Raw genomic sequence first — 27,879 nt, 5'->3', positions numbered from 1 at the left:
GGTAATTTCGGCGAGGCCCCAACTTCTCGGAGCCTCGGAAGCATGCAAGGGTTTGTATGATGGCCGTGGGCTTCCTAAGTGCCTTGCACCGTCATCTTATAGTTCCGAAGAATCGTGCATGCTGATCGTGCGTATGAGTAGAATAATACGCGGTCATGCACGATCCCCCTGTCTTGTTTCGTCGTGAGTCAACATCAGTCCTGAACAATTCTTTTCGATCGGTCTAGTTTTGCCATCTGCAATGGATGTCTGTACCTTGCGCTTTCTGCAGGGGTTGCGGCCCTCTTCTAGACCGGGGCAGCTTATGTAGTAATTTTGGGCACGACATGAACATAGTCATAGTTTTGTTCCTTCTAATATCCCGGAGATTACGTGAGAATCCACAACAGTGAATGAGGCGCTGTACCGAATTAAAGTACGAAAAAGGTAAGCTATGAGGTATCATAAGTCGTAACCGCACAAGACCGAAATCATCATCAAAAGGCTCAGAGTTCTTTTGCCCTCCGCTCCCTCACTACTTCCTCCCTTTTCACTTCCCGCTCAACATCCTCAAGGCGCCCTTCCCATTCCGCCCAGCATTCGCCACCCCCAACCAAAGCAATCTCATACCATCGCTGTAAAGCTCGCGCTGTCCGTACACGCAGTTTCGAGATCTGCTTCGCTTGCTCCTCCTGCACCTGCGCCAATTGATCCAATCGTGGCTGAAGCTGGATGAGGGAGGCCGATGTCTGCGTATCCGGGATCGGCAGATCGTTTAATGACGTGAGTCGCGAGGCGGTCTCTGGAAACGCGGAAGCATACGATAACACAATCGAGGCGAGATTCTGGGTTGTCAAGCTTTCCGGGAGGCTTTGTGGTGGTGTTGGGCGGAAGAGATCGGGGAAGCGGTCATCTAGAGCGGCATATTAGTTTGCGCGTATGATCATTGTAGGATGAGTTTCTGTACGGAGAAGAAGCACATCCCGCACAGCGGGGATGTTTCGACTAAGTCTCTCGAGCTCTCGCTCTAGACTGAGAAGGCGGCGCGAGACACTTTCATCTAGAGAAGCTGGTTTCGCGGGTGCAGTGGGAATACCCGTCCAATTTGCGTCGCCTGTGAGAAGGTAGGTGAGTCGCCGGAGGCGAGACTCGAGTAATTCAATTGTAGCCCCGGCTACAGCCTCATTTTCGAGAGTCATTGTATATGTGTAGTAGTAATCTATGGAAACTGAGCTTCATCGTTCAATCAAACCTATGTTGGGGTTTGGATGCAAACATGACATACAAACACACCGAATAGGGGCCGATGTGGGGATGTTGCACCGTTTATTAACGGTCGCCGTAGAGCGATTTATGTAGTCGACCTCGCGGGCATGAAAACATTGCCAAACCTATTGTAGCCCGCTGATATGCTGCAGTCTTAACACAAGTGGAAATACAAAAGTGGCTTACATTTTAAAGTGGTGTACCTGAGTTCTGTACTTGGTATATTGCAAATATGTATCCTTAGTACTACGTATGTATCACTCCCACATATAGACACAGGTGATGCATAGCAGCTACATCGCCGTCGCACTGTTACCATTACTGATTCCATGCGGCATTGGTACTCGGCGAGTATTGTACAGGGCCTGCTGTACTACTCTGACCTAGTAGAGCCCGCCCTTCCCTTTCCTGCATTTCCGGGCTCGAGTCCGCTGCGTCATCGAAGCTTGAAACTTGATAGTCGAACACGTTTACATTTGCAGCGGCCGATGTAGTTTCTCGCTGACCATCTTGGGTTAGTTCATTCATCTCTATGTTCTCATCCTGGCGACTGGCAGAGCTTGAGTCCTCATTCTGCCTGCCAGCTGCATCTTCCGCAGACTCTTGTTGTTTGAACTCAGTGCCAAATGCTGCATTGTCTGCATTGATAAATTCCTAGACGGAGTTAGATCAAAGTTTAATCATGGAAATAAACAGACATACCTGGAGTGGAGGTGGAATTGGCTCCTCTCGGAAATTCATCGCATTGCCATTAGCGTAGATAAGCAAAACATTTTTGGATTCTTCACGAGCCGCTTTAAGGACTTCGATTTCTCGAACTTTGCGCGCTGTATATCCTATTACGTCTGCATTCTTGGAAGTGGATGCATCACCCTGCTGTAACTCTGCTTGCCGAGCTTTTGCGTCATCTGTTGAAAAGCTGATCCGCCACCACTGCCATTCATCGACGGCTGTAGGTTCGGTGTCCGCCATCTCCGTGTGACCGCTAGGTCGTAATACGTAAGTTACGTGCGGTTCAGTACACACGCCGCGCAAGGTGTATTTATAATGAGGAGTTTTCCCTGATACGTCCGACGGCTCCGTTAGGATTTTTGTGTAGCCTCGAAGAGTCTCGATAGCGCGCTCTCTTCTTTGAACCAGCTCTGATTAGAGGTAACGTTAGTATGCAGAAGCACAGTCGCGATAACGGGTGATTTACCTTTCAGTTTATCATCAATCTTATTGGAGACTTCCCGTAGTTCATCTGCTAAACGTTTCGCCTCCACGTTTGCCGCCTCCGGGCTCAAAGTCAACCCGTTCGCGCCATTCGCAAGGCTCTTAGGCAATGTTACGGAGACAGCAGAAGCAGCCTTTTCTAGCGTCTCTTTCAGAGTCATCCCTTTGCTGTTAATAGCAGACTTTGACGCCGAAAAGCGGTTGATTAGGTTATCTAATTTAAAGATCCCATCATACTCCTGAAGTCTTTGAGCACGAAATTCGCGAGAGAAATCCCTGGAGTCGGCGAGATATCGATCAGGGTAGAAGACCGCAGGGATTTTCACATCTATGGGTTTTGTATTGTCGGTGCTTTCCAATCTGACAGTGAATATTTCACCTACATGCTCCAACCATACGTCGTCAAGCTCTTCGCCAGGCCTGTCTGACCAAATGGCGCTATCCAAAACGTCATAGAGGGTTTGACCATGCTCGGGGTCCACGAATGACTCAAGGATGAAGAAATCTTTGTGTATAGGTGTGTCGTAAACGGTAAGAGGTCGTTTATATGCCTTCGACGAGAAAACAGTCGCCAATTGATTCCCAGGATCTGCTCGGACAGCGGCATCTTGCCATGTTTCCAAGTACCTGCCTATGCTGCCTTCCGAGTCGCATGTAGACATGCTCTTTAAACTTGCAAGAGCATCCACGCTACCAAAGGAGCGTTCCGTGATATCTAGAAAGGCGACTAGCCTCTGGGTTTCGTAGATGATGTCATCCCAATCCGTGTCGCCATCGTGTGCATCCTGAATTGTCACTATCTTTGGAAGGTTTATAGGCTGTCCGTTCCACCACTGCGGATCGTGCCCATAGTTTGATAGAATCTTATTTCTCTGCAGGAGAGCTTCCCGGGCCAGGGGTATAGAGTGAAGGATGGTCAACAGCCCGCCGAGATATAGACTGTCTTCTGATGGACGTAGAAATGCTGGTTCGCCTTCCACCCTCTTACGGTCCCCCGGATTTGGACTGATGATAATTTCGCGAGCGCTTGAGTTGAATAAAGTCATTGCCCAAGCACCTTCATCATAGAAGTCACGGGTGGCCCGGCCAAAATTCGACTTGTTTGAAGTTGTAACTCCTGTCTCCTGTTGTCCAAGGTTTTGGTTTAAGGACATGGCCACTGCTTGTTGTAACTCACGTTCTTCCTGCTCAGCAAGTGATAATCCTTTGTTGGGGTCTGCCATAGCCCGGTAAGATCGAAGTTAGTGAGCTTGGTACAATTTCGCGGTGAGGTGGGCTCACCCGTAGTGTTCTGCGAAGGCGGAGGAGTCGCCTGTTGATACTCAGGTCCTTGTGCTGGCTCGCCTGGTGTGGTCGGTGGGCGTGAGGGAGGAATTGAGCTGGGAACTGGGTCGGAGTGTTCAATATGAAACGCTGCGAATGGCAGACTGTCAGTAAGTATGTGGATCGCATTAAACCGGGTTTGGACGCACAGGGTATGTTTGGGTCATTCAGGTAATTGGAGGCCTATAAAGAGAACGATCCTGGTCAGCAAGAATACAAAATAGAACGAAGTGCATCTGGAAAGAAAATGAGAATGATACCTCTGTCTGCGGACCCGTGGGATCTTCGAAGTAGGCATTGATGGCTTTATTTGAGTTGAGGTCATTTGCCTGGGTTAGATGATATAATTAGCACGTGAAGTATAGTGAAGAATGATAGAGGGTCTGGTAAAGTGAGAACAGGTGCGCGACTCAATACTAACTTTAAGGAAGCTGATTGCCTGTTCGCGACTTGTGCTTGTAAAGCTCACAAAGTTCGCAATGGCTTCCTCTGTTGGTTCAGAAGCCATGACGGAGCTCTACGCTATTGACCAGCAGCACAGAGATGTCGGGTTTAAAGAAGAGAAATAAATACAACAATGAGCTTTAGAAACTGAATGATAGAAACAGGCACAGCCTCTTTCTCAGAGCATAAGGGGTACAAGGACAAGCCAAAGCATGGAGGTTAATTGTTTGAACCACTGAGCTTCCCCACCACATGACATGCGGCTGCCAAGAACTAGACAGCATCGCTTTTCCGTTGGAGGGTAAACCATCAACAGTCCAGTTTCCTGCATAACAAACAGCTGGTGTATATGGGCAATGCAGTATTCTCCGGCATCGTAGCTGATATCATCAATTACCAAGAGTCAGTACGTATGTTTTAGACTCCTGACAATATCAATGCTTCTATCGCGGATTGCTACTTGATAATCAGGCCTGATGTTATATAGTCACGGGACCGTTGAATTTGTTCTAAAAATACAGAGTACAAGCGTGATTTACTACGAATTAGTAGACTTCCTCGGTACTCTAGGCCACATATACTCCGTACAAGGGCCAAGGTTTCGTAGGAGGATACTACGGAGTACTCAGGATAAAGATGAGGATACCAAGATCCATAAAAATTAGGGGATTTTCGTCGTTCTGGGTACAGATCGTGGTTCTAGACTCTTGAACTATTGTTTTTCCAGGTTCATAGCGTCTCCCAAATTAGCCGGTAGGATAATACCTAATAATCCAGGCCATTGAACTGTACTCCTCATTTATTGCAATCCCACCAACTCTTCTGAACACCAGCCATCCTACTATTGACTCGTTTCTCTTTTTTCTTTCTTTCGACTGAAGAATCAACCCAATTCCCGATACTAATATAATCGTTTCCAGCGTCCGACTTCGCTCCCGTGTCTATGTGACTGGCCTTCCGCCCCTCCATCCCGCCCCGCCAGAGGTCAGGTTCTTTCTGCGTTGTCGGCTCTCTCCAGCGCTCCACTTTCACCAACCCTGAGCTGCTGTGGGGGAGAAACTGTTCTGTGTCGGTTTCGATTTTGTTTTTAATTGGCGTCCATTGAGTCCAACTTAAATGTACCTGGGCCCCGCGGCGCATCATTTGACAATTTGAATTTTCTCCCATTCGGTTTTCCTCAGGTATTTCGTACGGTCGGAGTTCACCCCCGAGAACCACTCAAAATCCATCACGTCACGTTGTTCTCCCCGACCCTGCCGAACCGCTGCTGTCCGTTAGGATGGCCGCCGCTTTCGACGACGAAGACCTCTCGGTGCCTCTTCCATCATACGACCACGATCGCCGTCGTGAACGTGCTTCTGGAGCGACTTCTCCCAATTCGAATTTCGCTGGTATGACAATGCCCCCGCCATCGCGGCCGATCGGAAGGGGCGGTGATCCGTCAATGCAGTCCCCTGCGACCACGAGAGACATGCAGCGCCTCGATCAGTATCAAACCGTGAAGGTTCTAGGCGAGGGTTCTTTTGGTAAAGTCAAGTTGGCTATTCACCAGCCTAGTGGTCGTCAGGTCGCCCTGAAGATCATATCTCGTCGCAAGCTGCTGTCAAGGGACATGGTTGGGCGCGTTGAGCGTGAAATTCAGTACCTTCAATTGTTGCGGCATCCTCACATTATCAAACTGTATAGTCCATACACCTTCTTGGAAGTTAGCCAAGAGTAAACTAAAAAGCTGACTGCCTCATGTCTATGACAGATACACCGTCATTGCAACTAAAACCGACATTGTGATGGTCCTGGAATATGCAGAACGCGAACTTTTCGATTACCTGGTGAAGAGGGGTAGATGCAATGACGCTGAAGCTCGCAAGTTCTTCCAGCAGATAATTTGTGCTGTGGAATACTGCCACCGCCATAAGATCGTTCATCGTGATCTGAAGCCAGAGAACTTGCTCATCGATAGTGAAAAGAACGTCAAAATTGCCGATTTCGGGTTGAGCAATATTATGACAGATGGGAACTTCCTTAAGACCAGCTGTGGTAGCCCGAACTATGCAGCACCTGAAGTCATTTCCGGAAAGCTTTACGCGGGGCCTGAGGTGGACGTCTGGAGCTGTGGAGTCATTCTCTACGTGCTTCTAGTGGGACGGCTTCCCTTCGACGATGACTATATTCCGGCCCTCTTCAAAAAAATTGCCGCTGGCAATTTCCATATGCCTCCTTATATATCTTCCGGAGCCGCCCGGTTAATTAGGTCAATGCTTCAGGTGCACCCCGTTCATAGACTTACAATTCCTGAAATTCGCCAGGACCCGTGGTTCCAAAAGGATCTGCCGAAATACCTTCAGCCACCCCCTGAGGAATTTATTGCAACGGGCGTGGATCCTAACAAGGCCATCGATCCACGCAAGATTGCGCCAGGGAAGCCGATATCAGTACAACACAAGATCCACCAGGTTGCCATCGCCAAATTGGAACGAAATATGGGATATGGCCGTGAAGATATCGAGGATGCCCTGAAAAACCCTGAACCCAGTGCAATCAAAGATGCCTTCTTTATCATCGTAGAAAATGAGATGATGCAAACTAACTGTGAGTTTTGAGAAATATTCCTATCACCCTCTTCTCTCCCAAGATCCGGACATCGATAGAAGCTGCTTGAGTGAGGGCAGTATGCTAATATCTTGCCCTAGCGCCTACTGATGAGAATTTGATGCCCCCTACACCTCTCCCACCTTCGGATCGGACATCACTCTCGTCAGCAGCAGCTGGCCGGACCACTGCTGCTCACTCACAAGGAACCCGGGCCGGGCCGCCTACCAGAACCCGAAGTGGTTCACAGCGCCAGCCGTTTCAACTACATCAGCCAAGTGAATCAGATGACCTGGAAACATCACGCGTTAGCCATGTTAGGATTTTACCAACTAGTTTACCTTACGTCCATGACCAATTGATGGAGCAGCGCGAGCGGGAACGAAGAGCTCGCGCTGCAGATCGTCTAGCGGAAGAGCAGGCTCGGTCAGGCTCAGATGCCCTTGAAGATCCGCATCAATCTGGACTTGATGGGCGTTCTTTAGAGGAACAGGAGGCAACAGCCAAAGCCCTGAAACCTCATTCTCGTAGCATCGTCGACCTAGACAAGCTACGTCTCGAACCACCCGAAGCTCGTAATGCCCCACATCAACCCAGGAAAACTCGGAAATGGCAATTTGGGATCCGGTCTCGTAATCAACCATACGAGGCAATGCTTTATCTCTATAAAGCTATTGCAGCGCAGAGAGGACGATGGGAAATACTACCAGCAGAGTCAGGTTAGTTGGTTTATAGCTCGAAGCTTTGGTTTAGTTCAAACTAACCATGATTCAAGGTACTCAAATAGGTTCTCAGTCTCCAGATGAACCCACACCGCTCCAAAGCAAGTATCCAGATCTACCTTCGGACTACTATATTCCAAAAGATCCGTGGTTCATACGGGCTCGTCTCTTGAAAGAAGGCGTCAAAGCGCCTGGCTCGTCTGGCAGCGTGCATAGCAGCAGGAGTGATATCAGCGAACTACGTCGGAGATTCAATTTGACCGGTGGAGCATCCTCAGTGGATGAGAAGAGCCACAGCCCCAGTGAACACTGGAGCACATCAGGCCCTTCCTCAGCTTCGCAGCATCATTCAATTCCGCGTGTTGCTTATGGTGTTTGGGTTTTCGTTGATATTCAATTGTATCAACTGGAGGAAAATAACTACATGGTGGACTTCAAGTGTGATGGATACCAGAATGTGATCCGTGCGGAGAGCGATACCGAATGGCATCCTATTAGCAAGAGATTCCGGAACAAGGAAAAAGAGATAACTAGCCCTTATCCATTCCTTGATGTTGCCTCTGATCTCGTGGCACAATTAGCGGTCGCAAGCTAAAGTTCCGGTGGTCCTGATAATGGGGATTCATTGATCGGCGTAATCGGGGAAATCGGTGCATCTGGCGCGGCGTTCTGATTCTTTGACTATTCTATTTTCCTGCCTTTGCTTGAAATGTTGCATGTCAGCGCACAAAAGTGCACTTCTGTTATCTCGGTCGACAAAAGAAGTTGCATGTTTTTGAATATATAAGCAGCCAATTTCACTCATACTGTTCATAATATTATTGTCTACTTATTATACCAGACTATGGTTTGAAATCAACACGTTCCCACTATCCTCAGTATCTCCCCTAAGTACTTATATAATGCTGGCTGAGCTCCCTGGGGTGTCTTTATCGACGCATTTGATTCCCACTTCCCCACTCGCCTTTCCCACCCTTAGTGGGGAATTTCTATGCAGGGGATATCAAAGAATGCGGCCTTCTGATAGGTAAATCCAGGAAATTTAGAAATGGCTTGCTCCTTATAAATTGTGAGGGGAAGACGTCGGACTTCCGAGAGAATAAGCTGCTAATCCTCACCGAGGTACATTGAAAAGAAACGACACTAGTTCATTAGATGCCCCGTATCTCTGAGCCATCATTCAATTATCCAGAAGAACCGTTGGAGCATGTCTCCTGTTCAAGATCCCGTCGACCATGATGATGTCCCTATCTTGATCATAGGAAGTGGTCCCTGTGGTCTCTTACTCGCTTTCATGCTCGCACGGCTCGGAGGTAATTAATCATATATACCCTATGTAATGCCTGTCATTATTATGTGCGATTCTAACCCTCTTAATTAAGTTCGGTCATTGATCGTCGAACGTTATCCCACCAGACTGGATGCACCAAAGGCCCACGCACTGTCACCCAGATCACTGGAGCTATGCCGTCAATTTGGGTTGGATGTCAACAAAATCCGCAACATCGGGGCAGCTCGTGAAGACGCCCACTGGGTGAACTTCGTTACTAGTTTGAGCGGAAAACTCGTCGGGAGACTTCCATACGAGCGGATGGACGCCGAGGTCCTGAATGACACGCCTACGGTTCGCACTATTTGTCTCAGTGCTTAGTCTTGTGTCAAATTACAACAATGCTGACAATGACTTAGATGATACACAACATTCCTCAGCCGGAGTTCGAGGATCTGATTGCTCGAGAATTGCCCAACCATGATCTAGTGGAAGTGCGCAAAAATCATTCGTTCGTTCGGTTGGAAAATGTATGCATATGAAGATAACCCTCGCCCGAATTTTCTGTTGACAGAGCTGACTTGGCATCTCCGTGGGTTCAAGCGTAATGATTGTGTTCTCGCTAGTATTGAGGATCGCTCCACACAGCGAGTGTATACCGTGAGATGCACCTACCTAGTGGGTTGCGACGGGGCAAAGAGTGCCGTTAGGAGGTTCTTAGGTATAGAAAGTGAGGGAGAAGACTCATGTGAGTTCAGACCAAGAAGCACGGGTCTCTATGGAATTGCTAACAATATACTTAGACGAAACTATGATGACCATACATATCAATGCTAATATGAGTCCCGTTATTAAAGAGCGGGTGGGTATGCTGCACTGGGTAATAGATCCGGAAGTATCTGGCTTCATAATAGGTTACGACCTATCAGGCAATCAAGTGCTGATATGCAACTTTGACGTATGTCCAAAAGACATACCAGATCCATATTTGGGTTTATACACTGACATAACCGCCATATTATAGAGCATCAAGCATCCAGTTGAGTCTTGGAACGAAGCACTTTGTCGCAAGGTGGTCAGCGCTGCTATAGGTACTAATGTCCCTTACGATGTGCTCAGTTACCGACCTTGGATCCTGAGCAGAAAAGTAGCCAAATCGTATAGAGTCAATCGGGTCTTCTTGTAAGTACCTTAGGATCGTTTGTTTGGCACCTTCTGACAATACTACTTGCAGAGCTGGAGATGCTGCTCATTCCTTCCCTCCGACTGGGGGACTCGGATTGAATAGTGGCTTGGGCGATGTGCACAACCTCGCATACAAATTAGCAGCAGTGCTTCGTGGGCTTGGCGGGGACTCACTACTGGACAGCTATGAATTTGATCGACGAAACGTGGCAATGGTAAACTCACAACAGAGCGTTAAGAATGGGAAGCAGATATTCGGGCTGTTGAAAGCTTTTGGGACCACTGACTCGAACATGGAGGTAGCAAGGCGAAATTTGTACCGGAACATTGAAGACCGTCATGCGATGAAAGATATCAACCAAGGTATCGAAAACCAACGAGAGCATTTCGACAATTTAGGTCTCCATATAGGCTATATTTATGGCGATCACCGAATTCCCGAGAACGCATCCATCTACCGTCCAGTCTGTATTCGTGGTGGACGCCTACCTCATGCTTGGATTAGGCTTTACTCCCAGGAAGAAACAGCGTTACCTCCAATTGATTCATCCTACGTGGCTGAGCTTTCGCCCGAGGAAGTTGAAATGAAACGATACTCGACGCTGGATCTCTGTACGTTCGACGCCTTTACTTTGATTGCGGACCAGGGTACGGCCCTACATTGGAAACAGGCTCTGAAGGAGATGTGCGAATGTCTTCCTGCAGGTATGTCATATAAACTGAAAATTCGCCTGGCTATTCGAGGCTCGGATTTTGACCTTCAGCCTGGCAAAAATGGGGAAGACTGGGTCCAACTCACGAAGTTGTACGATGGGAATGCTATTTTGGTCCGCCCAGATCAGCACATTTTGGAATGCTTTAAGTTTCCGGCCGGATATAGTGAGCTTCTGAGGGTGTTGCGAGAGCACCTGGGGTGGGACACTGTGGTTCCAGATTGGCACAAGGTTGACAGTGTTCTATAGGGGCGCATACCTAGTATTTTTAACTCAATGGTTGTTGCTTGTGTGTTCCAGGGGTCGAGGGGGGAAGCTTATCTAACTAGATAAATGGACAAAGGATGACTCAGATGTACGTCCATACCCTGCTTGTCCTCCCAGACGAGTCAGGGACGTGCTACAGCGTAGTACAACGGGCAGTTCATCGAATCAACCGGAGGTAGCGATCTATTGGCGTGACCGCACAGTTCTTCCCCCCCACCCCCCCAAAACTGGAGGGTTTGATGCCTTGGCCAATTATGTGACGCTTTTCGGAGGAGAGTTGCATAGGTTCTATAATCCTCACCACTGAGACACACAGAGGGCATTCTTGACTCGATTTCGTATCTGATCAGCTTATAACCGAGAACCAGAACTACATCTGCATAGAAACTTTGTTGTTTATGGATTAGGGAGCATGACATCAATTATCCGACATGAGAATGTATAGTTAAGTTTCACCGTACCCTATAGCTGCTTGCCTAGGACTAAAGATCAACACTCTCTTAAAGTAGATCTCCGGACTTCTCTGCCTCTCCACCACACCCCACGACTTCCCCGCATACGTATGGCAAGCTTGATGAAAGTCTATAAACTATGGGTTGATATAATTGCACAGAACCCCGCAAATCGACATGAGCTGACTAGGTATTTCTTCTAGATTTAACCGGACGGTTAAATTGACAAGCTATGTCTGGCTAGAAGTGACAGGATAAAAGTCCGAATGTGCTGTGCTATGGTCCGATGCATCAGAAGCAAAGCTTGCTTTGTCGTGCTGACGTATCCCGAATAGCCAGGTATTTAAACTGCATCAATCATCGTCAAATATGGCTACATGTCTGTGAATATCTTCTCTACAGCAGAGGTTTGAATCATGATGTTGCCGTGGCACCTCTTTTGTATGCTCCTCCTGTTTACCAGGCATGTTTTCTCCGCTGAGGATCCGGAGAAACCCCTCCAGGATATTGTAACTTGGGATGAATATTCTATCCTTGTTCGCGGGGAACGTATACTCTTTTTCTCCGGCGAATTTCATCCTTTCCGTTTGCCTTCCCCAGGACTATGGCTCGATGTGTTTCAAAAGATCCGAGCACTAGGATATTCTGGCGTTTCATTTTATCTCATGTGGGGTCTACTCGAGGGTGAGCCCGGACATGTGCGTACCGAAGGCGTCTTTGCCCTCGATGGGTTCTTTAATGCTGCTAGTCAAGCAGGTATTTACCTCCTTGCGAGGCCCGGACCGTATATCAACGCCGAGGTCTCTGGCGGTGGCTTCCCCAGTTGGGTCCAACGGATCGAGGGTAGTGTTCGAACAACTGACCCAACTTTCTTAAATGCTACAAAAAACTACATTTCCACCATCGGTGAAATCATTAGCAAAGTGCAGATCACCAATGGAGGACCGGTTATCTTGTTCCAGCTAGAGAACGAATACTCAATATGTGAAGGAGCCCCCAGTCATGAGGAGCTTAACTTTTGTCTCGAGAAAGACTACATGGCAGCCATTGAACAACAATTTAGAGATGCAGAGATTGTTGTGCCGTTTGTCAACAACGACGCCGTAGCTCTGGGTGATTGGGCACCTGGGACTGGTCAAGGGGCTATTGATATTTATGGGTTCGACAATTACCCCTTTGGGTGGGGCAACGGCTGTATGTTAAGCATTTGAGCTTTATCTTGGATACAGCTGATACATTGTAGATGCAAGCCCGGAGAATTGGACACAGATTACAGACCCCTTGACACAGTACAACTTTAGTCAACATCAGTCTATGAGTCCTGGAACCCCGTTCTCGATCATCGAGTTCCAAGGAGGTGCTCCAGATCCATGGTATGTGACATACACTTCGATTATTGCGACAGCCGGCACTCATTTACTATTTGTAAAGGGGTGGCACGGGCGCTGATGTCTGCGCCGAGATGGTAAGCAACATCTTTGCAAGAGTGTTCTACAAGATTAATTATGATTTCCGCATCACTATTTTCAACCTTTATATGGTTTGTCAACCCAGCCCTCCTGTTCTATAACTTGGCTGACTCTCCTAGATGCTTGGCGGCACTAATTGGGGTAACTTGGGCTATTCATCTGGGTATACTTCCTACGATGTCGGCGCAGCCATCATCGAGGACCGCCAGATCACTCGAGAGAAGTATAGCGAAATAAAGCTGGAGGCGCAGTTCCTACAGGTCTCTCCAGCATATATTACATCGAAGCCTCACAGTCCCTGTAGTGGTTGCTATACGAATGCAAGCGCTTTAATGACGACTCGCCTTCAAGGAGAAAGTACCAACTTCTACATCATACGCCATTCAAACTATATCGTTACGCAGTCAACATCCTATGAATGGCGGGCTAATACAAGCCAGGGGAGTATCACGGTTCCTCAACCGGGAGGTTCTTCGACTCTCCATGGACGTGACTCCAAATTCCATGTTACGGACTGTGATTTAGGGGGCATCAACCTAATATATCCAACTGCGGAAACTTTCACCTGGAGGAGGCATGGGTCTAAGTCTGTGCTCGTCCTGTACGGTGGTGAAGACGAGATCCATGAGTTCGCGGTGGATAGCAACCTCGGGAATGCAACAACCATCGAAGGCTCTAATGTCAGGCTTGGGAAAAGGGGGGCAACATTTGTCGTGCAATGGGATGTCATTCATTCCCGATAAGTTGTACATTTTGGAGAGCACCTGGACGTTTATCTACTCTGGCGGAACGAGGCCTATCAATACTGGGTCATGGACCTCCCTGCTCCCGAACCATTGGACCTGCATGCTTCTCCATCAAGAACCAACTCGTCTGTCATTGTCAAGGCTGGGTATTTGTTACGCAATGCGTCTATTTCAGAGAACACTCTACACTTGACGGGAGATGTCAACGCAACATCGACAGTTGAGCTTATCTCCGCCCCTCCAGGCTGCTGTTCAGACGTACTGTACGACGGAAACCGTCTTCAGAACATCAGCAATACAAATGGTAGGGTGAGTGGAGTAGTACCGTACATAGACCCGAAATTAGCCATACCAGAAATGGAGAGTCTGGAATGGAGATACTTAGATTCGCTACCGGAAGTCTAACCTACTTATGACGACGATCTCTGGACATTGTGCAATCGCACTTCATCCAACAACCCTCGCAATTTGACTACCCCAACCTCTCTGTATTCTAGCGATTACGGTTATCATGCCGGCTCAGTACTGTACAGAGGCCACTTTACGGCTAAGGGAGAAGAGAAATCTCTGTACCTGTCTACCCAGGGAGGCTACGCATATGGCCATTCTGTCTGGCTCGATTCCACCTACCTCGGGTCCTGGCAAGGGAATCCTGCCATACAGAATTACAACCAAACACTCCAATTCCCACAAAGTCTGCAAGGAGATGAGCATTACGTATTGACCATTTTAATTGATAATCTTGGGTTAGACCTCAACTTTGAACTGAATACCAACACCATGAAATCGCCGCGCGGCCTCCTCGATTACGATCTATCCGGCCATAACTCGTGGAAGATTACTGGTAACCTCGGCGGGGAGCAGTATCGCGAACATAGCCGTGGACCCTTGAACAAAGGATCTACTTTTGTGGAGAGGCAGGGCTATCATCTCTCAGGGGCCCTGAACTCGACTAAAGCAGAATGGCAGACCCGAACTCCACAGGAAGGCCTCTCAGCAGCCGGAGTCGGCCTTTTTGCGACCACTTTCTCACTTGACTACCCGCAAGGATATGACATTCCCACCAGTGTGGTACAATAGCACAGCTGTTGACGAAAACAAGCCGGGGGCTTTTCGAATCCAATTATTTGTTAATGGGTGGCAGTTTGGGAAGTATAGTATGTCACCATCCCGACCACTCACCAAAGCATTGTTGTGAATCCATATTTCTCTGCTCCCACATCTGCACATATATCCATTCGGAAGGCATAGGCCAGCTAACTGGATACAAAGAACAATACCGGCCCTCAAACCGAGTACCCTATCCCAGAAGGCATCCTCAACCATCACGGGGGAAATCACCTCGCCCATCACCTTTTGGGCTCTGGAAGGAAATGGGGCAAAGCTGGACGGGATTGAACTACAGAGCAAGGCTGTTGTGCAGAGTGGATATAGGAAGCCGGCATTGGTCGCTGGGCAGACTTACTCACCTAGAGAAGGAGCATATTGAGTAAGGACGTCTGATGATGACCGAGGTCCTTCTTTGGTCGACTGCCTTGTCCATCATTAAAGAAAGGATTAAGAGACTGGAGGTATCTTGGTGGGTAACGATCGTCTTTTACTTTTTTCTCGTCCATATTTAAATTAGGCTCCATACTAGGCGCAGGCGCAGGCGCTTTCTACCGAAAGAGAATTGGGATTCTAGAGGCAGACTTTCAATACCATGGCGATTGTGGCTCAGCCAATTCGTACATTTTGCGTTATAAGCCGTGGGTATCATGCGATAGGCACAAAGTCTTCAATTCTCGTATGGGCGGTAAGGCTGTGCGCCTCCAATGCGGGCTTATTTACTAGTATATCTCTACAAACACCAATCAGAACGGGGCCTAAAACTGATCACTCTTGCCCCGCATAAGCAATTCAGTTCTCTGATCGCTTCAGCAGATTTTTCAATCAGCACCCGGTTGTCTTTGGGGTGATCTGTGTGCAGTTGGCAACTTTTCGCGACGACTTCTCAACATTCAAATATCCGAAACCCCTCCATGATCGCATTCAAATCTGCACTAGAGACCACACAAGAAGCAGTAAGCCTAGTTTGCGAACAGACAGGTGTGACCGGGCAGACTTCAACCATCGGAATGGCGGACCCCCTCGCTATAACCGGGTTGATTCTTCAAGTTATAGAAACCGCTGGCCAGGTGTATAGATATTGCAAGGAGGTTCAGAATGCCGACAATGAGATTCGAGAATTATTCGGCGAGCTTTTCGCTCTGAAAGCAGTTCTGGAGCAAATGAGCAGAGAAAAACAAGGTCCTCTGGACATACAGGATCCCAAGTCAGCACAAGCGATTTCGTCAGAATCGTTTCGGCACGCCTTGCTCAGCGCGAACGGCGTCTTGAAAGATATCCTTGACGACTTGATGAAAAGACACATAAAAGGAAAGTCATTCATCAAGCAGTTAGGATGGCCAGGGAAGAAAGAAAAGCTTCAAGATAGCATTGTCCAGCTTGAGCGGCTCAAAAGTTATTTTATCTTGGTTATGGTGAATGAGAACTCGTATGTGTCTCCATTTCATATTGAGGATTGAAGCTGATTATATCATCAGGGCAATGGACAAGGAGGTCCTATCGTCAATAAATTACTTGACGGACTTGGGAACCCTGATGAGACAAGATAGTCAAAGTGAGATACCACGGAGATGTCCATTCTTATACATTCTCGGTCTTAGGATTGTCGTCTCTTTTCCGATTCTCCGAGCACTATCTAACAGCGTCTGTCATAGAGGACCTGCGTCAGAAGATAAGGGAATGGATATGTCCGTTTGACGTGGAAGTAAGTCATCGCAAGGCACGGTCTGTATGCCAGGCTGGCACTGGATCTTGGTTTATCGATGGTCCTTTTCAACGATGGTTTCGGGGGCAGGAGGAGTCTCGATTGCTCTATCTTGAGGGTAAATGTAAGCTTTGGATTCTCGATGCTCATTAAATCTACGTCCTAATAATTCACTCAGCTGGGTCTGGGAAAACGGTCCTCTGGTAAGTTCGACTCTTGGAATAAAGCCATCATAAATTTTCATACAGTCTTTAACGAGTACTGGTTGCAGTTCGACTGCTATAGAAGAAGCGAGGAAGGCCACCCAAAGCACGGACTATAGCTTAGCACTATTCACGTACTGCTCATTTCAGCTCAGTGCTTCCCAGAAGCTGATTCATGTTCTCGGTGCTCTACTCGCGCAGCTTTCCGATCGCTTTCCTCAAACCCTTGACGTACTGGAGCCTGATTTTAGGAAGAAGTCACTTCCTTCTCCGAATACACTTCTCCAGATACTTCGCAGCCATGCGCGTGAGCTAAAACGGTTGTATATCTTTGTCGATGCTGTTAATGAGAGCGATGAGTGTGAAGACATTCTAAGCACATTGCTGACCCTCGCAGAATCTGAATATCAGATACATGTGATGGTTACCAGCACCGCAGCTTCAGTGACACTGAGCAAGGATGACCTCCTGAGGGCACAAATGAAACCATCTTCAAACCAGAACGACATTCAGGACTTCGTAAACGCGCAGTTGGAGACACGTCCAAGCCTTCGTTATCTCCCACCACACACCAAAAGAGATATAACTTCCGTACTTATAACCAAGGCTAACGGAATGTAAGTACAGCCGACAGAATCTCTTTATGCAGATAAGTTACATCTTGAGTTAACCATCCACGTAGGTTCCGATACGTTCAATGTCAAATTGATCTGCTCAGCGCCCAAGCAACTGGTCGAGATGTCCGCAAGGCACTCTCGACATTGCCAGAAAGCTTGAATGGAACGTACGAAGTAATTCTCGGACAAATTCCCCCTTATAACCGCGAACTCGCAAGAGATGTACTTCTCTGGCTTACATTTAGCCGGCAACCAATGACGCTATCGGCATTGAGCGAAGCGGTGGTCATCGTCAAGGGAGACAAATTCCTTGACGACGAATGCAGGCTATATTCCCCTACAGTCATCCTAAAGATATGTCAAGGACTAGTAGCGTATGATGAAGTGACTTCGATTATAACATTAGCCCACGCATCGGTCAAAGCATTCCTTACATCCGACGCTATCAGACAAGGCCCAGCCGCATACTACAGCTTGCAGGAGATCGAGGCTACACGATGCATCTTCCAGAAATGCTTGACATATTTGATGTTTGATGCATTCCAGAAGCCATGCCGAAGCCGACATTCCCTTAGAAGGCGTCTGAAGGAGTTCCCACTGTTAAACTATGCCTCTATGACCTGGGGACAGTATTGTGGCTTACAGGCCCCTGCTGGTTTCGTGCTCGGGAACTCTGAATTGGACGAGATAATGGATTTCTTTGCAACATGTGCTCTACACAGTGGCGGTAACTTTAGGTCCTGGGTCCAGGTCCTGATCCCTGAGGCTGCTACCGAAGAAGCTTGGTCAACAGAGCCATTGTACTATGCGGCTTCATTTGGAATGACGCTCGTCGTGGAAAGGCTTATCAAAAGCGGCATCAATTTGGACTCCCCTGGTGGCCGTCACGATGCTACTGCCCTTACAGTCGCGTCATACAGAGGCCAGCTCGCAGTGGTCAAGATGCTACTTGAAGCAGGTGCAGATCCGAACTTGAAAGATTGCCATGGAATAACAAGTCTCGGGTGGGCAAAGAGGAAAGGTCACCGCGAGGTTGAAACGCTTCTATTGGCATCTGGTGCTCAGGCTCATCTGGGACATTCCAAAGTAGTCGTGTCAAGGAATGAGCAGCAGGCAGGTAACGAGTACAGCGACTCTGAGGGTCATGAAGAGTGACTAAATTAGAAGGCAATTCAATGTACACTGCCAAGGCCTCCCGAGAGATCGGTATGCGCGGTGTTGATCGAACCACCAGCTGACCGCTGGTCAGTCGGAGTAAGCTTTTGAAATCTGTGTAAGGGAGCCATTCATTGCTTCATGCCTGTGTGTTAGGTGGTCTATTTTATTAGCGTCTGGGTAGATATGGGCTAGATAGAATGTCGGGTCACGAAGTGCGACTCCCGTGGCATGAGGAAGAAAGATAGAAAAGAATACTCAACGCCTCTGATATGCGTAATGATGATGCTTGTATGAAGCGCTTGAATTTTAATCACCCCCTTCTAGCTGTCGTAACTTGCTTACAAGGATATCGCAAGATTCATAATGCTTCGTTCTGAAGGCAACCACGTAGCGTTGTGTAAGTTTCAGGAAGGACACCAACCTGCAATTATGACTGTATATTATGAGAAAGTGCTTCAGACTATTAAAGACGGGACTCGGAGAAATACTAAGGAAGAAAATTGACGTAAAACACAAGATGGATATAGCATGATACGTAAATCGGTAGAACTGCCGGGGTGCCTTCACCATAATATGCGTAAGCCCCAGCAACATCACCCCACAAGTCCACCCCCAGGAATTAGGAATCCGTAGCAGCCTTAAAATGGAATCGACGGCCGACGGATAAGGAGTTTTCCGCTCTCCACAGGTGCGCTGTGGGGAAAGTGTGGGGAGAACGCCACGGGGGATCATCCGATATGGGGAAGTGAAAATCAAAGTATAGATAAGCTGCATTTAAAACGTAGCGCCCCTCCTCTTCTCCAATTTTCTTCAATCAGTCACGACTACTTCAATTGCTATCCAACATGACGCGCGCACCATCAGACAAGCCTACGGGCGAGTACCGCCAGTATCTCCCCGACCTGAGCTTGAAACGGTTCCAGGTAATGCGCACTCAAGATGCGCATGAATATGCCCATGATTTTAAGACAATTCACAACCCACCATGGTTGCATGCGCTGTACATGCACTGGTTGGATTTGTTGCAGGAGCCTTTCAAGGGTGTCACGACTGATGGTATGATAGATGTATTCTTTTCCACAATTGCTGTGCTATTGCTAATATCCGATCAGGAAATGTCCGACCTGGACTATTCACATTACAAGATGAAGACATTCCCATCGGCAAAATCGTAAGCGCAGTTGAATCGCTACTCTCCATAGTAGACAACAAACAACGCCAAGCACTCTCATATCACATCGACTCCCCCGAATGGCGCACATGGTCAAACCCCGAATTCCTCCTCAGCCACAAAGGTCTCCGTCTCGACGAAGTCAACACCGAAACCCGCGACGCAATTCTCAACGTGCTCAAGGCCACGTTGTCACCAGAAGGCTATGACAAAGCCATCAAAGCCATGCGCATCAACCACTTCCTAGGCGAGCTCGTCGAATCACCAAAGGTGATGAACGAGTTCTCCTACAACTTCGTCCTGTTCGGACGTCCCTCTACCACCAGACCGTGGGGTTGGTCATTCTACGGCCACCATCTCTGTCTGAACGTGTTCTTGTATAAGGGCCAGATCGTCGCCTCGCCGTGGTTCACAGGCGCAGAGCCCAATGAGATCGACTCCGGTCCGTATGCAGGCACCCGCATTATGCAGGTCGAGGAGGAACTCGGTCTCCGACTTATGCAGTCACTCAGTCCAGATCTCCAGCGGGAGGCTCGCGTGTATGCCGAGATGCATGACCCCGCAATGCCACCTGGTCGCTGGAACAAGGATGACCAGCGGCATGTGTGTGGTGCGTATCGGGATAACCGAGAGGTTCCGTACGAGGGCATCCTCGCTTCATCGCTCAACGAGGAGCAGAAGAAATTGCTCTACGGTATCTTGGAACAGTATCTACTTTACCTCCCCGAGCGATCCCGGAAGATGAAACTGGATCACATCCGGCAATTCGAGTCGGAGACGTATTTCTCCTGGATTGGTGGTTTTGGTGATGAGGATCCGTTTTATTATCGGATTCAGAGCCCCGTGATCCTCGTTGAGTTTGATCATCACTCCAGCGTCTTCTTGAACAATGAAGAGCCGAAGAAGTTCCACATCCACACTCTGCTGCGCACGCCTAATGGGGGTGACTACGGATATGCCCTGCGGCCGTTGATTCCTGCTGTGGAGGGGATAGTGGGGGAGGACATTAAGTGGGAGAAGTCGGCTCTTTAGGCGAGCAGACGCTGATATTAGATGATGTTATGCGATAGATGTATATAGTGAGCATATGAGATATTAGACCGTGCCAAATGAAGCGTCCATGATGTGTTTGGGTCTTGACTTCCATCTGGCCGGCTGGCCCACTCTACGTAAATGCCGATATACCCGAGCGTAGCGTAACGCAGATCCACCCCAGGAGTGGTCTCCCCATGCATTGCTGTGGAGAATTCGCCACAAGAACGTACCATCGATGGTTACCACTGTCGAGAGCCATAGTGGGAATCACGACTGTAGACGTATTGCTCGGATCTGCCGAGGGGCTCGGACTTTGCCTATGTCTACTGATAGGGCTCGGATCTAAATAACAGATGCTATGAGATAGTTCTCTTACGAAACAACCACATAGCTACGAAGCATTTGCTATACCTAAAACTAGGACTCTCGAGGAGGAGATGAGAGTACAATTAAATATCAATATCTTGACAAAAACCCCCAAAATTGTGTATCAAGTAAAGAAAACCCCTCCGTGCAATATAACATCCAAACCCAAACTATAGCATCCAACCACGTCCCGATCCCACCACATAAATTTGATAAGCTACCCATGTAACCCCAAAGCTCAGACCAGGCCCTAGTGAGCAGCTCCAAATTACCCCGGGGCCCCATATCAACCTGGCATAGGATCCCCTTGTCTGGCCCAATCAAAAGTCAACTAATAAGATCCAAGATAGCCGCCAGGATCTGCCCAGCTGTGGAATATCCGATAATGTCGGCAATTCCGACCCCGGTAATGCCTTCACGATCAAATCGTCTGATTGGATGCCGAGTTGTTCGTATTTGAGCTTCATCTGCCCCCTTGCGTTGATTGTTATGTGCAATTCAATTTGACATTTCCAGTGACCAACGTATCTCAATGTTTGACTACATCTTTCGTCTTTTGACTAGGTTATCGGGAGGAAAGTCGCGCAGGGAGGAAACAGCCATGGTAAGTTCATCAGGTCACGTCTTCCGGTTAAACAAGGCGGGGAAACAAACTAACATAATGAAAAGATCCCAGAAGACGCCCAACTCCACATCATCATAGTCGGCGCAGGCCTCAGCGGTCTCGCGACAGCGATATCCTGCGCTACATCCGGCCATACAGTCGAAGTGATTGAGCAAGCAAAGGAACTCGCCGAGGTACATCCACATACATATACGCCACGCGCCCAGATCCACTCCCCATAAATAATAACCCCGGATATAAAATCTCCGAGCTAATGAATAGTAACCCAGGTCGGCGCAGGCCTCCAAATCACCCCCAACGCTTCCCGTCTCTTCCACCACTGGCGCCTTCCCTCATCACTCTGGAAATCCGCCGCCGAACCAACAGCCCTAACCGTCCACAAATACACCGGCCAAGTCCTCGCCCACGAAGACCAATTCCACACCAACATCCGCTCGAAATACCAAGCCCCCTTCATCGACCTCCACCGCGTCGACCTCCAACAAGCGCTCTTCGCCCGCGCCCAAGACCTCGGCGTGAAATTCCACCTCAACGAGCGCGTTGACCGCCTCGATTTCGACTCCACCACGGTCTACACGCTCTCCGGGAAGACCTACAGTGGGGACCTCATTGTCGCGGCGGACGGGCTGTGGTCGAAATGTCGGGAATGTTTCGAGGGGAAGAAGGACGATCCCTTGCCGACGGGGGATTTGGCGTATCGGATTGTGCTCAGGGCGGAGGAGATCACGGATCCGAAACTGAGGGCTTGGGTTGAGAACCCGGAGTGTCATTTTTGGGTTGGGCCGGGCGCGCATGCGGTAGCTTATTCGTTGCGTGGAGGGAACATGTTTAATATTGTGCTTCTTGTTCCGGATAATTTGCCCCCTGGGGTGTCGAGACAGGAGGGCAGTGTGGAGGAGATGAGGGCGCTTTTTGAGGGGTGGGATCCTGTGTATGTTTCCTCCTCTCTTTTTTTTTTTTCGTCTTGTTGAGATGATGAAACTCACAGATGGCGCGTCTAGGTTGAACCAGTTCCTTGGTTATGTCGACACGGTCGATAAGTGGAAGCTGATGCATCGTATGTCTTTCGTTTCCTCGCCTTTCCCTTCATGGGTGGTTGCTGACGCATGATACAGACGGCGAAATGGAATCCTGGATTAACGACAAATCCAACCTCGTCTTCATGTACGCTCTCCCCTCCCCCGTTTTCTTTATCCCACTCCCCCAGCAATTCTAACTAAGGAACCCTAGCGGCGACTCCTGCCACCCAATGCTCCCCTACCTAGCCCAAGGCGCAAACTCCTCCCTCGAGGACGGTGCCGTACTCGGCGGCCTCCTGGGCCACATGAAGAGTAAATCACAACTCCCCAAGATTCTCCGCCTATACGAGAGTTTGAGGAAGTCGAGAGGGGAGGCGATTGTTAAAGAGACGTTTAAACAGGTAATGTCTATGTCTCTCTCCTGCCCTGTCTTATCTGTTTCTGTCTTTACTTGGTTTATGGAAAAGTAAACTAACAGATCACCGTAGAGAAACGATTTCCACATGCACAATGGACCCGAGCAGGAGAAGAGAGATGAGATTTTCTTGTCGCAGTTGGGGAAGGAGATTAAGGGGGCATTTCCTAGTCGATGGTGAGTTTCTTTCCCCCTCTTTCTTTGAGTGTTGTGGTTGTGGGTTAAGTGCTGATGTGGATGTGTGTAGGACGTGTCCTGAGGTGCAACCTTGGTTGTATGGGTATGATGCGCTGCAAGAGGTGGAGAAGGCTGTTGGGCGGAACCCGGAGTTGTTTTCGAAGAAGAAGGCGAATCTTTAGATCTGTTTCTTTTTTACTTTGATGAATGTGTGTATGTACAGTCAATTTGATGTGTTGGGTCTATAGGAGTTCTGGCATGGTGAGATTGGGTAGTAGATGAATGTACGAGTTGTTTGAGATGGCGTGTGTACAAAGCAACATAGGTAGCTACGAGTTCTAAAATCGCATATAGTACAATCAATTGTCCAACATAGGCAGTCCTCCTATATCATCGAAGAGCCGGGCGATTCCTTCGAATGAACAATCCGGGAATCCAAAGCCGTGAGCCCATTCCTACCACGTTACAGTTAGGTTCTGAGCGCCTTAAAGAGTGAAATGTAGGTCACATACCGGTATGTCAAATGTACCCTGACTAGGACTCTCCGCTGCATATGCTGGAACGCTTCCCTCAATGTTCACCATACTTGATTGAGCGTCCGACAAGCTAAATTCCCTGAGATACCGCTTGATAAGATCCACGGACTTCCGTGCCACAACTGACTCTTCCATTGCTTCCAATATTTCCAGCGCCATCTCCACGGATCGTCGCAGTGGGATAGTTTCAGGGCACATGCCAAGCTTGATCATGGGGAGTAACAGGGTTGATGTGGCGAACATCACGTATGTTGTGTTATACCACCTATCAGATCAGATTAGAATGGAAGGAAATTCCAGAATATCAGGGCTGAACATACCAGCACCGGAAGAACGTATGAATCCGGTAGATATCGTAGATGACTTCAATTGTTTTCATCGCAGCGTCAAGACACTTCCCGATGGTCTGTTCCAGTTCGATCGGTGGGTGTCTTAATTTGCGTGTAAAGTGACTGAGAAATGGGCGGAACAGGAGCATCTTGACGTTATAATAGCCTATCTGGATCAGTCGACAGTTTTGTAGTGTTAACGGTGGAGGACTTACGAATGCCTAAGACTAACCGTTGCCGGCGAGCCCACTTTGGGTCTCGCAGTGCACCGCCAGATGCTCCTTGTCTCAGGATATCTGGCTTAATTCTCTCCGGGAGTCTCAACATCCATCTGTCCAACTCAGCCTCAATTTGCAGCGCAACCTGCAATTTATCCTGCAAGGTAATTCGAGAATGGTAGATTTGCACGGACACCTTGCGGATCATTTGTGCAAAGTCAACCATCCATGGTATGATGGCATATTCGGAATCGTCTCTTTCCGGAAGAGCTCGATTGTGGTATTCATCCATGCCTAGAGTATCAGGACGGCCAACTGAAAAGCTCATCTCACTGCCTCATAAGTATACATCACAGCGATTTACAACTTCGGAAAGAACTCACATTTCCAGAGAGAATAGGCCCCTGTAGACAATTAGCACTGGTGATACTGAGTAATTAAAGGTGCACCTACCACCAAGTTTTTGAGATCCAACCCGCCCGTTGCTCTGTGGAGTTACGCACTTCTCTGTTGAAACCAGCAGCTAGACATGTGCGTATAGCAAGACCCAAGTACATATAAGCCACTACTAGACATTAGCAATACGATATCACCGCAAGGATAGGATGACTGACAATTCGGATTTAGCTCATTTTGGCAGATTTTAGCCTAACCACTGTTAGCCAAATGATGTGTGTGTGAATAGATATAGACTATGCATACCATGAGGTACAAGCACTGGACTGTGTCCAGATTATTCGAAAACTGCAGATAGTTCAGGTAGACTTGGGCTTCGCCGAACAACTTCCGGCTCCACTCAAAACGCGTCAATCCTCCAAGTCGCTCCTCATCCCAAACACGAACCAAGGCGCCAAATGAGAGAATGCTCAGATACAGTGCGACAAAACTTGGTTCTGGTTGTGTAGTTCGGTTGAACCACAGATCGTGGGCTCGCAGGCAAAAGTCCTCTTTGTCAATCAGAGGATGAATAAAATGGATGTTCTCGAAATATCCGTTCATAAATGCATGAGCCTGCTCAAAGTAGTAGTTGTGTTCATGAAGTGCCGCGGGTTGCGCCGGACCAGCCGTGTATGAAGGCGAGAAACTTGAATTATGCAGAGTCGAGACTATAGAGTACTCTGGCACACCAGCGAGACTATGTCGCTCTTGAGTTCGTCTGGGCTCGTGTCTTTTTTGAAGATGGCCTATCAATGCAGTAGACGATGTGCTCCCGTGAAACTCGATGCCGTTGGTATGGTGATTAAGCTCGCTGATCTCATCCTCCACAGAGTCCCCGGCCTCATCATGATTGTCGTATGACAGCGGTATCTCTTCTCTTGGGGTCGAGCCATGCCGAGGCATGGAACACGGGGTCGCTTCTATTATGGAATGGGGCATCTGCCTGGTTTCAGGGGCTGTCGCTTCTCTCTGAGACTGTGGAGAGCGTTGGGAAGCAATTTCAGATTCAGCCACCCGGAGCTTTGCGGAAAGCTCGTCTACTTTCTTCTCTAAGTCGGAAACATAACTAATAAACGCCATCAGAGTCATTACAACAGCACACCAAAAATCGTAACTCACCTGGCTGAGCGGTCATTTTCACGCTGTCGGTAATTCCCTTGATATACGCAATTGATGCCGCTTTCTGTGCAGGTCAGATCTATTCGCTGAGTAGATGTCAGACGAACGACTTACTCTTACAGTGTGAGCAAGGGTATGATTCATCGCATTTGTATTTCTTTAGTCTGCATCTGTCGCAGGCTTGAGCAGCACGGGGCCGCTTCGCCCGAGGTGGACCAGAATCATCCACTGTGGTACGAATTGATGACGATCGCTGCGTCTGACGTTGCATCATCCATCTATAGTCATATCCGTCATATTAAGATATATTGTATGTATGTATGGGGTGATGATGCTGGGATGTGCATCTGGGAAGGCGCAGCGTACAGAGAGTATGCGACGCGACAAAAAGTGGCCGGAATTGCCGAACACCAACTCAACTGCCGACCTGCCTAGCCGTCACATGACGGCCCCGCGGGGCACCCCGCGGGGAACTTGAACACTATTTTAGCTAAACTTTTTAATCTGCTTGAGTAATATATATTAAATTCGGGGTATTGTCTAGCGAAACGAAGCATACGATAACTATTACAAGGAGATATCTACATTCAGCTCCTTTGCAACAGATTCGACGTGGGCCGAATCCCACTCTAACTCCCGATCAGGCAGAACAACGCCTTCAAATGGCTTCCCCAACCGGTGCACCAGACTCTCAATACCATTGCCATCGGTGAAAGACCAGACACGCACGTATCTGCTGTCGAAAGCTAGGGCGAATGTCTGACCTGCTGGAATGACGACCGTTTCACCTTCACGGAAGACGGCATCCGCTAAGTCCTTTAGACGGACGACTAGGGTTCCCTCTTGAATACACAAGCAGTGATCCACGTCGTAGAACGTCATATTTTTTGATAGTAGTGAAGGACCATATTCACAGGATGATTCAATGCTTGAAATTGCGCACACCCCGTTACTTTGGGTCGTTGTGATAAATGGCCGAGACATAACACCTCCCAGCATCCACCTTGGGCCGGTGTTGGCACGTAGGTAGAACGGCTGCGAGGAGTCCGGAAGACGTTCATCATCTTTTTTCCAGTCTCCTACATCTGGGGGTTGATAGTTTGGTTGGAATACAACATCAAACTTTTCCTTCGCAGCCATAACCTTGGGTATCAACAAGGACTTTAAATCACGGTCGTCACTCTCAGGTACAAGTAGGCCTTCGTAGGGCTCGGAGACGTGTCGGAAGAAATCAACCCAGTCACCGGGAGTGATCAGGCCGTAGATTTCTGTATGCGGACCTAACATTTCGGGATTATGAATGACTGTCTAGCGATGTGTCAGATCCTGCTTCTCTCTCCATGCAAAACATGCGGAAGTGAAGTACCGGCGGCACATATGCAAAGTCACCTGGTCCCATGATGCGACATTTATCTCCATTCCATAATTTCAGATAGCCTTTCGCAACTAAGAAAACGTCGTGGGCGTGGTTGTGGTAATGGAATCCCGGGGCATCGGACAGCACCGCGCCACTTTGGAAAACAGCCATCAAGCCATTTGTCTGCTTTGAAGACGCCAGGATACGAAATACTCCCTTACTGCCAGGAATTGTGATACGCTCCCCCTCCAGTTGAGGGATTGCGTAGGGAACCCGCGAGGGAGGGGGGAGTTTCGTCCATGAGATAGCCATAGTAGGATGATATGGAAGTTCTGAAATCAGTTGCGGAGTGTTTAAAAATCTAAGGCTTCCAGGTCGCGAAAAGGGGTTTTCACAATGATCGACCTTATGTACTTGTAGATCCTTGAGGGGATTCGTCATAACTGGCCCACCCGCATGTTCCCCGAACTCGGAGAAGCCGCGAACCAAACGACCGGAATATCCGATTCTGTCAGGCGTGCGACATTTCGTATGTTGACATGTTCTACTCCACTTTCTCCATTCCCGTAAGTAAGTAACCAAAGCCTAGAATAAGGCTTGGAAGCGGTAGTGCATCAGTCAGAATTTGGAATGAAGTTGGGGAA

General features: G+C 48.4%; 12 protein-coding genes across 12 annotated transcripts; 8 read left to right on the top strand and 4 right to left on the bottom strand.

The window, feature by feature from the left end:
* Positions 1-905: 905 nt before the first annotated feature.
* Positions 906-1,262, bottom strand: AO090701000764 (putative nuclear distribution protein RO10; the record flags this gene model as incomplete). Its single annotated transcript, XM_023237164.1, has 2 exons — positions 906-1,198; positions 1,232-1,262. The coding sequence occupies 2 exons, from the start codon at positions 1,260-1,262 to the stop codon at positions 906-908; spliced, it is 324 nt and encodes a 107-aa protein (XP_023092274.1).
* Positions 1,263-1,563: 301 nt separating this feature from the next.
* AO090701000765 (uncharacterized protein) lies at positions 1,564-3,614 on the bottom strand (the record flags this gene model as incomplete). Its single annotated transcript, XM_001823509.3, has 3 exons — positions 1,564-1,899; positions 1,948-2,387; positions 2,444-3,614. The coding sequence occupies 3 exons, from the start codon at positions 3,612-3,614 to the stop codon at positions 1,564-1,566; spliced, it is 1,947 nt and encodes a 648-aa protein (XP_001823561.3).
* A 1,892-nt stretch (positions 3,615-5,506) lies between these two features.
* On the top strand, positions 5,507-8,133 carry AO090701000767 (serine/threonine-protein kinase; the record flags this gene model as incomplete). The annotated part of the gene is made up of 4 exons (XM_001823510.1): positions 5,507-5,907; positions 5,981-6,816; positions 6,918-7,535; positions 7,592-8,133. 4 exons carry the CDS (start codon positions 5,507-5,509, stop codon positions 8,131-8,133), a joined length of 2,397 nt encoding a protein of 798 aa, XP_001823562.1.
* A 612-nt stretch (positions 8,134-8,745) lies between these two features.
* AO090701000768 (uncharacterized protein) lies at positions 8,746-9,529 on the top strand (the record flags this gene model as incomplete). Its single annotated transcript, XM_023237163.1, has 4 exons — positions 8,746-8,851; positions 8,921-9,162; positions 9,228-9,338; positions 9,488-9,529. 4 exons carry the CDS (start codon positions 8,746-8,748, stop codon positions 9,527-9,529), a joined length of 501 nt encoding a protein of 166 aa, XP_023092275.1.
* Positions 9,530-10,205: 676 nt separating this feature from the next.
* AO090701000769 (uncharacterized protein) lies at positions 10,206-10,955 on the top strand (the record flags this gene model as incomplete). The annotated part of the gene is made up of 1 exon (XM_023237162.1): positions 10,206-10,955. The coding sequence occupies one exon, from the start codon at positions 10,206-10,208 to the stop codon at positions 10,953-10,955; it is 750 nt and encodes a 249-aa protein (XP_023092276.1).
* Positions 10,956-11,535: 580 nt separating this feature from the next.
* On the top strand, positions 11,536-15,038 carry AO090701000770 (glycoside hydrolase family 35 protein; the record flags this gene model as incomplete). Its single annotated transcript, XM_023237161.1, has 11 exons — positions 11,536-11,615; positions 11,761-11,764; positions 11,828-11,832; positions 11,889-12,619; positions 12,669-12,798; positions 12,857-12,965; positions 13,014-13,619; positions 13,656-14,039; positions 14,193-14,711; positions 14,799-14,834; positions 14,913-15,038. The coding sequence occupies 11 exons, from the start codon at positions 11,536-11,538 to the stop codon at positions 15,036-15,038; spliced, it is 2,730 nt and encodes a 909-aa protein (XP_023092277.1).
* A 623-nt stretch (positions 15,039-15,661) lies between these two features.
* On the top strand, positions 15,662-17,308 carry AO090701000771 (uncharacterized protein; the record flags this gene model as incomplete). Its single annotated transcript, XM_023237160.1, has 6 exons — positions 15,662-16,176; positions 16,226-16,302; positions 16,403-16,576; positions 16,631-16,655; positions 16,811-17,272; positions 17,305-17,308. The coding sequence occupies 6 exons, from the start codon at positions 15,662-15,664 to the stop codon at positions 17,306-17,308; spliced, it is 1,257 nt and encodes a 418-aa protein (XP_023092278.1).
* Positions 17,309-17,527: 219 nt separating this feature from the next.
* Positions 17,528-18,427, top strand: AO090701000772 (ankyrin repeat domain-containing protein; the record flags this gene model as incomplete). Its single annotated transcript, XM_023237159.1, has 1 exon — positions 17,528-18,427. The coding sequence occupies one exon, from the start codon at positions 17,528-17,530 to the stop codon at positions 18,425-18,427; it is 900 nt and encodes a 299-aa protein (XP_023092279.1).
* An 848-nt stretch (positions 18,428-19,275) lies between these two features.
* AO090701000773 (DUF3500 domain-containing protein) lies at positions 19,276-20,633 on the top strand (the record flags this gene model as incomplete). The annotated part of the gene is made up of 2 exons (XM_001823516.1): positions 19,276-19,486; positions 19,543-20,633. 2 exons carry the CDS (start codon positions 19,276-19,278, stop codon positions 20,631-20,633), a joined length of 1,302 nt encoding a protein of 433 aa, XP_001823568.1.
* A 901-nt stretch (positions 20,634-21,534) lies between these two features.
* On the top strand, positions 21,535-22,628 carry AO090701000774 (putative monooxygenase; the record flags this gene model as incomplete). Its single annotated transcript, XM_023237158.1, has 3 exons — positions 21,535-21,606; positions 21,897-22,558; positions 22,616-22,628. 3 exons carry the CDS (start codon positions 21,535-21,537, stop codon positions 22,626-22,628), a joined length of 747 nt encoding a protein of 248 aa, XP_023092280.1.
* Positions 22,629-23,597: 969 nt separating this feature from the next.
* AO090701000776 (fungal specific transcription factor domain-containing protein) lies at positions 23,598-25,894 on the bottom strand (the record flags this gene model as incomplete). The annotated part of the gene is made up of 9 exons (XM_023237157.1): positions 23,598-23,693; positions 23,751-24,039; positions 24,095-24,269; positions 24,319-24,653; positions 24,705-24,725; positions 24,775-24,886; positions 24,936-24,969; positions 25,024-25,808; positions 25,879-25,894. 9 exons carry the CDS (start codon positions 25,892-25,894, stop codon positions 23,598-23,600), a joined length of 1,863 nt encoding a protein of 620 aa, XP_023092281.1.
* Positions 25,895-26,445: 551 nt separating this feature from the next.
* On the bottom strand, positions 26,446-27,165 carry AO090701000777 (uncharacterized protein; the record flags this gene model as incomplete). The annotated part of the gene is made up of 1 exon (XM_001823519.3): positions 26,446-27,165. One exon carries the CDS (start codon positions 27,163-27,165, stop codon positions 26,446-26,448), a length of 720 nt encoding a protein of 239 aa, XP_001823571.3.
* Positions 27,166-27,879: the final 714 nt, after the last annotated feature.

This window comes from Aspergillus oryzae, chromosome 5, assembly GCF_000184455.2.
Source record: "Aspergillus oryzae RIB40 DNA, chromosome 5".
NCBI lineage: Eukaryota > Fungi > Ascomycota > Eurotiomycetes > Eurotiales > Aspergillaceae > Aspergillus > Aspergillus oryzae.
This window is presented reverse-complemented; position numbering and strand designations above follow the sequence as displayed.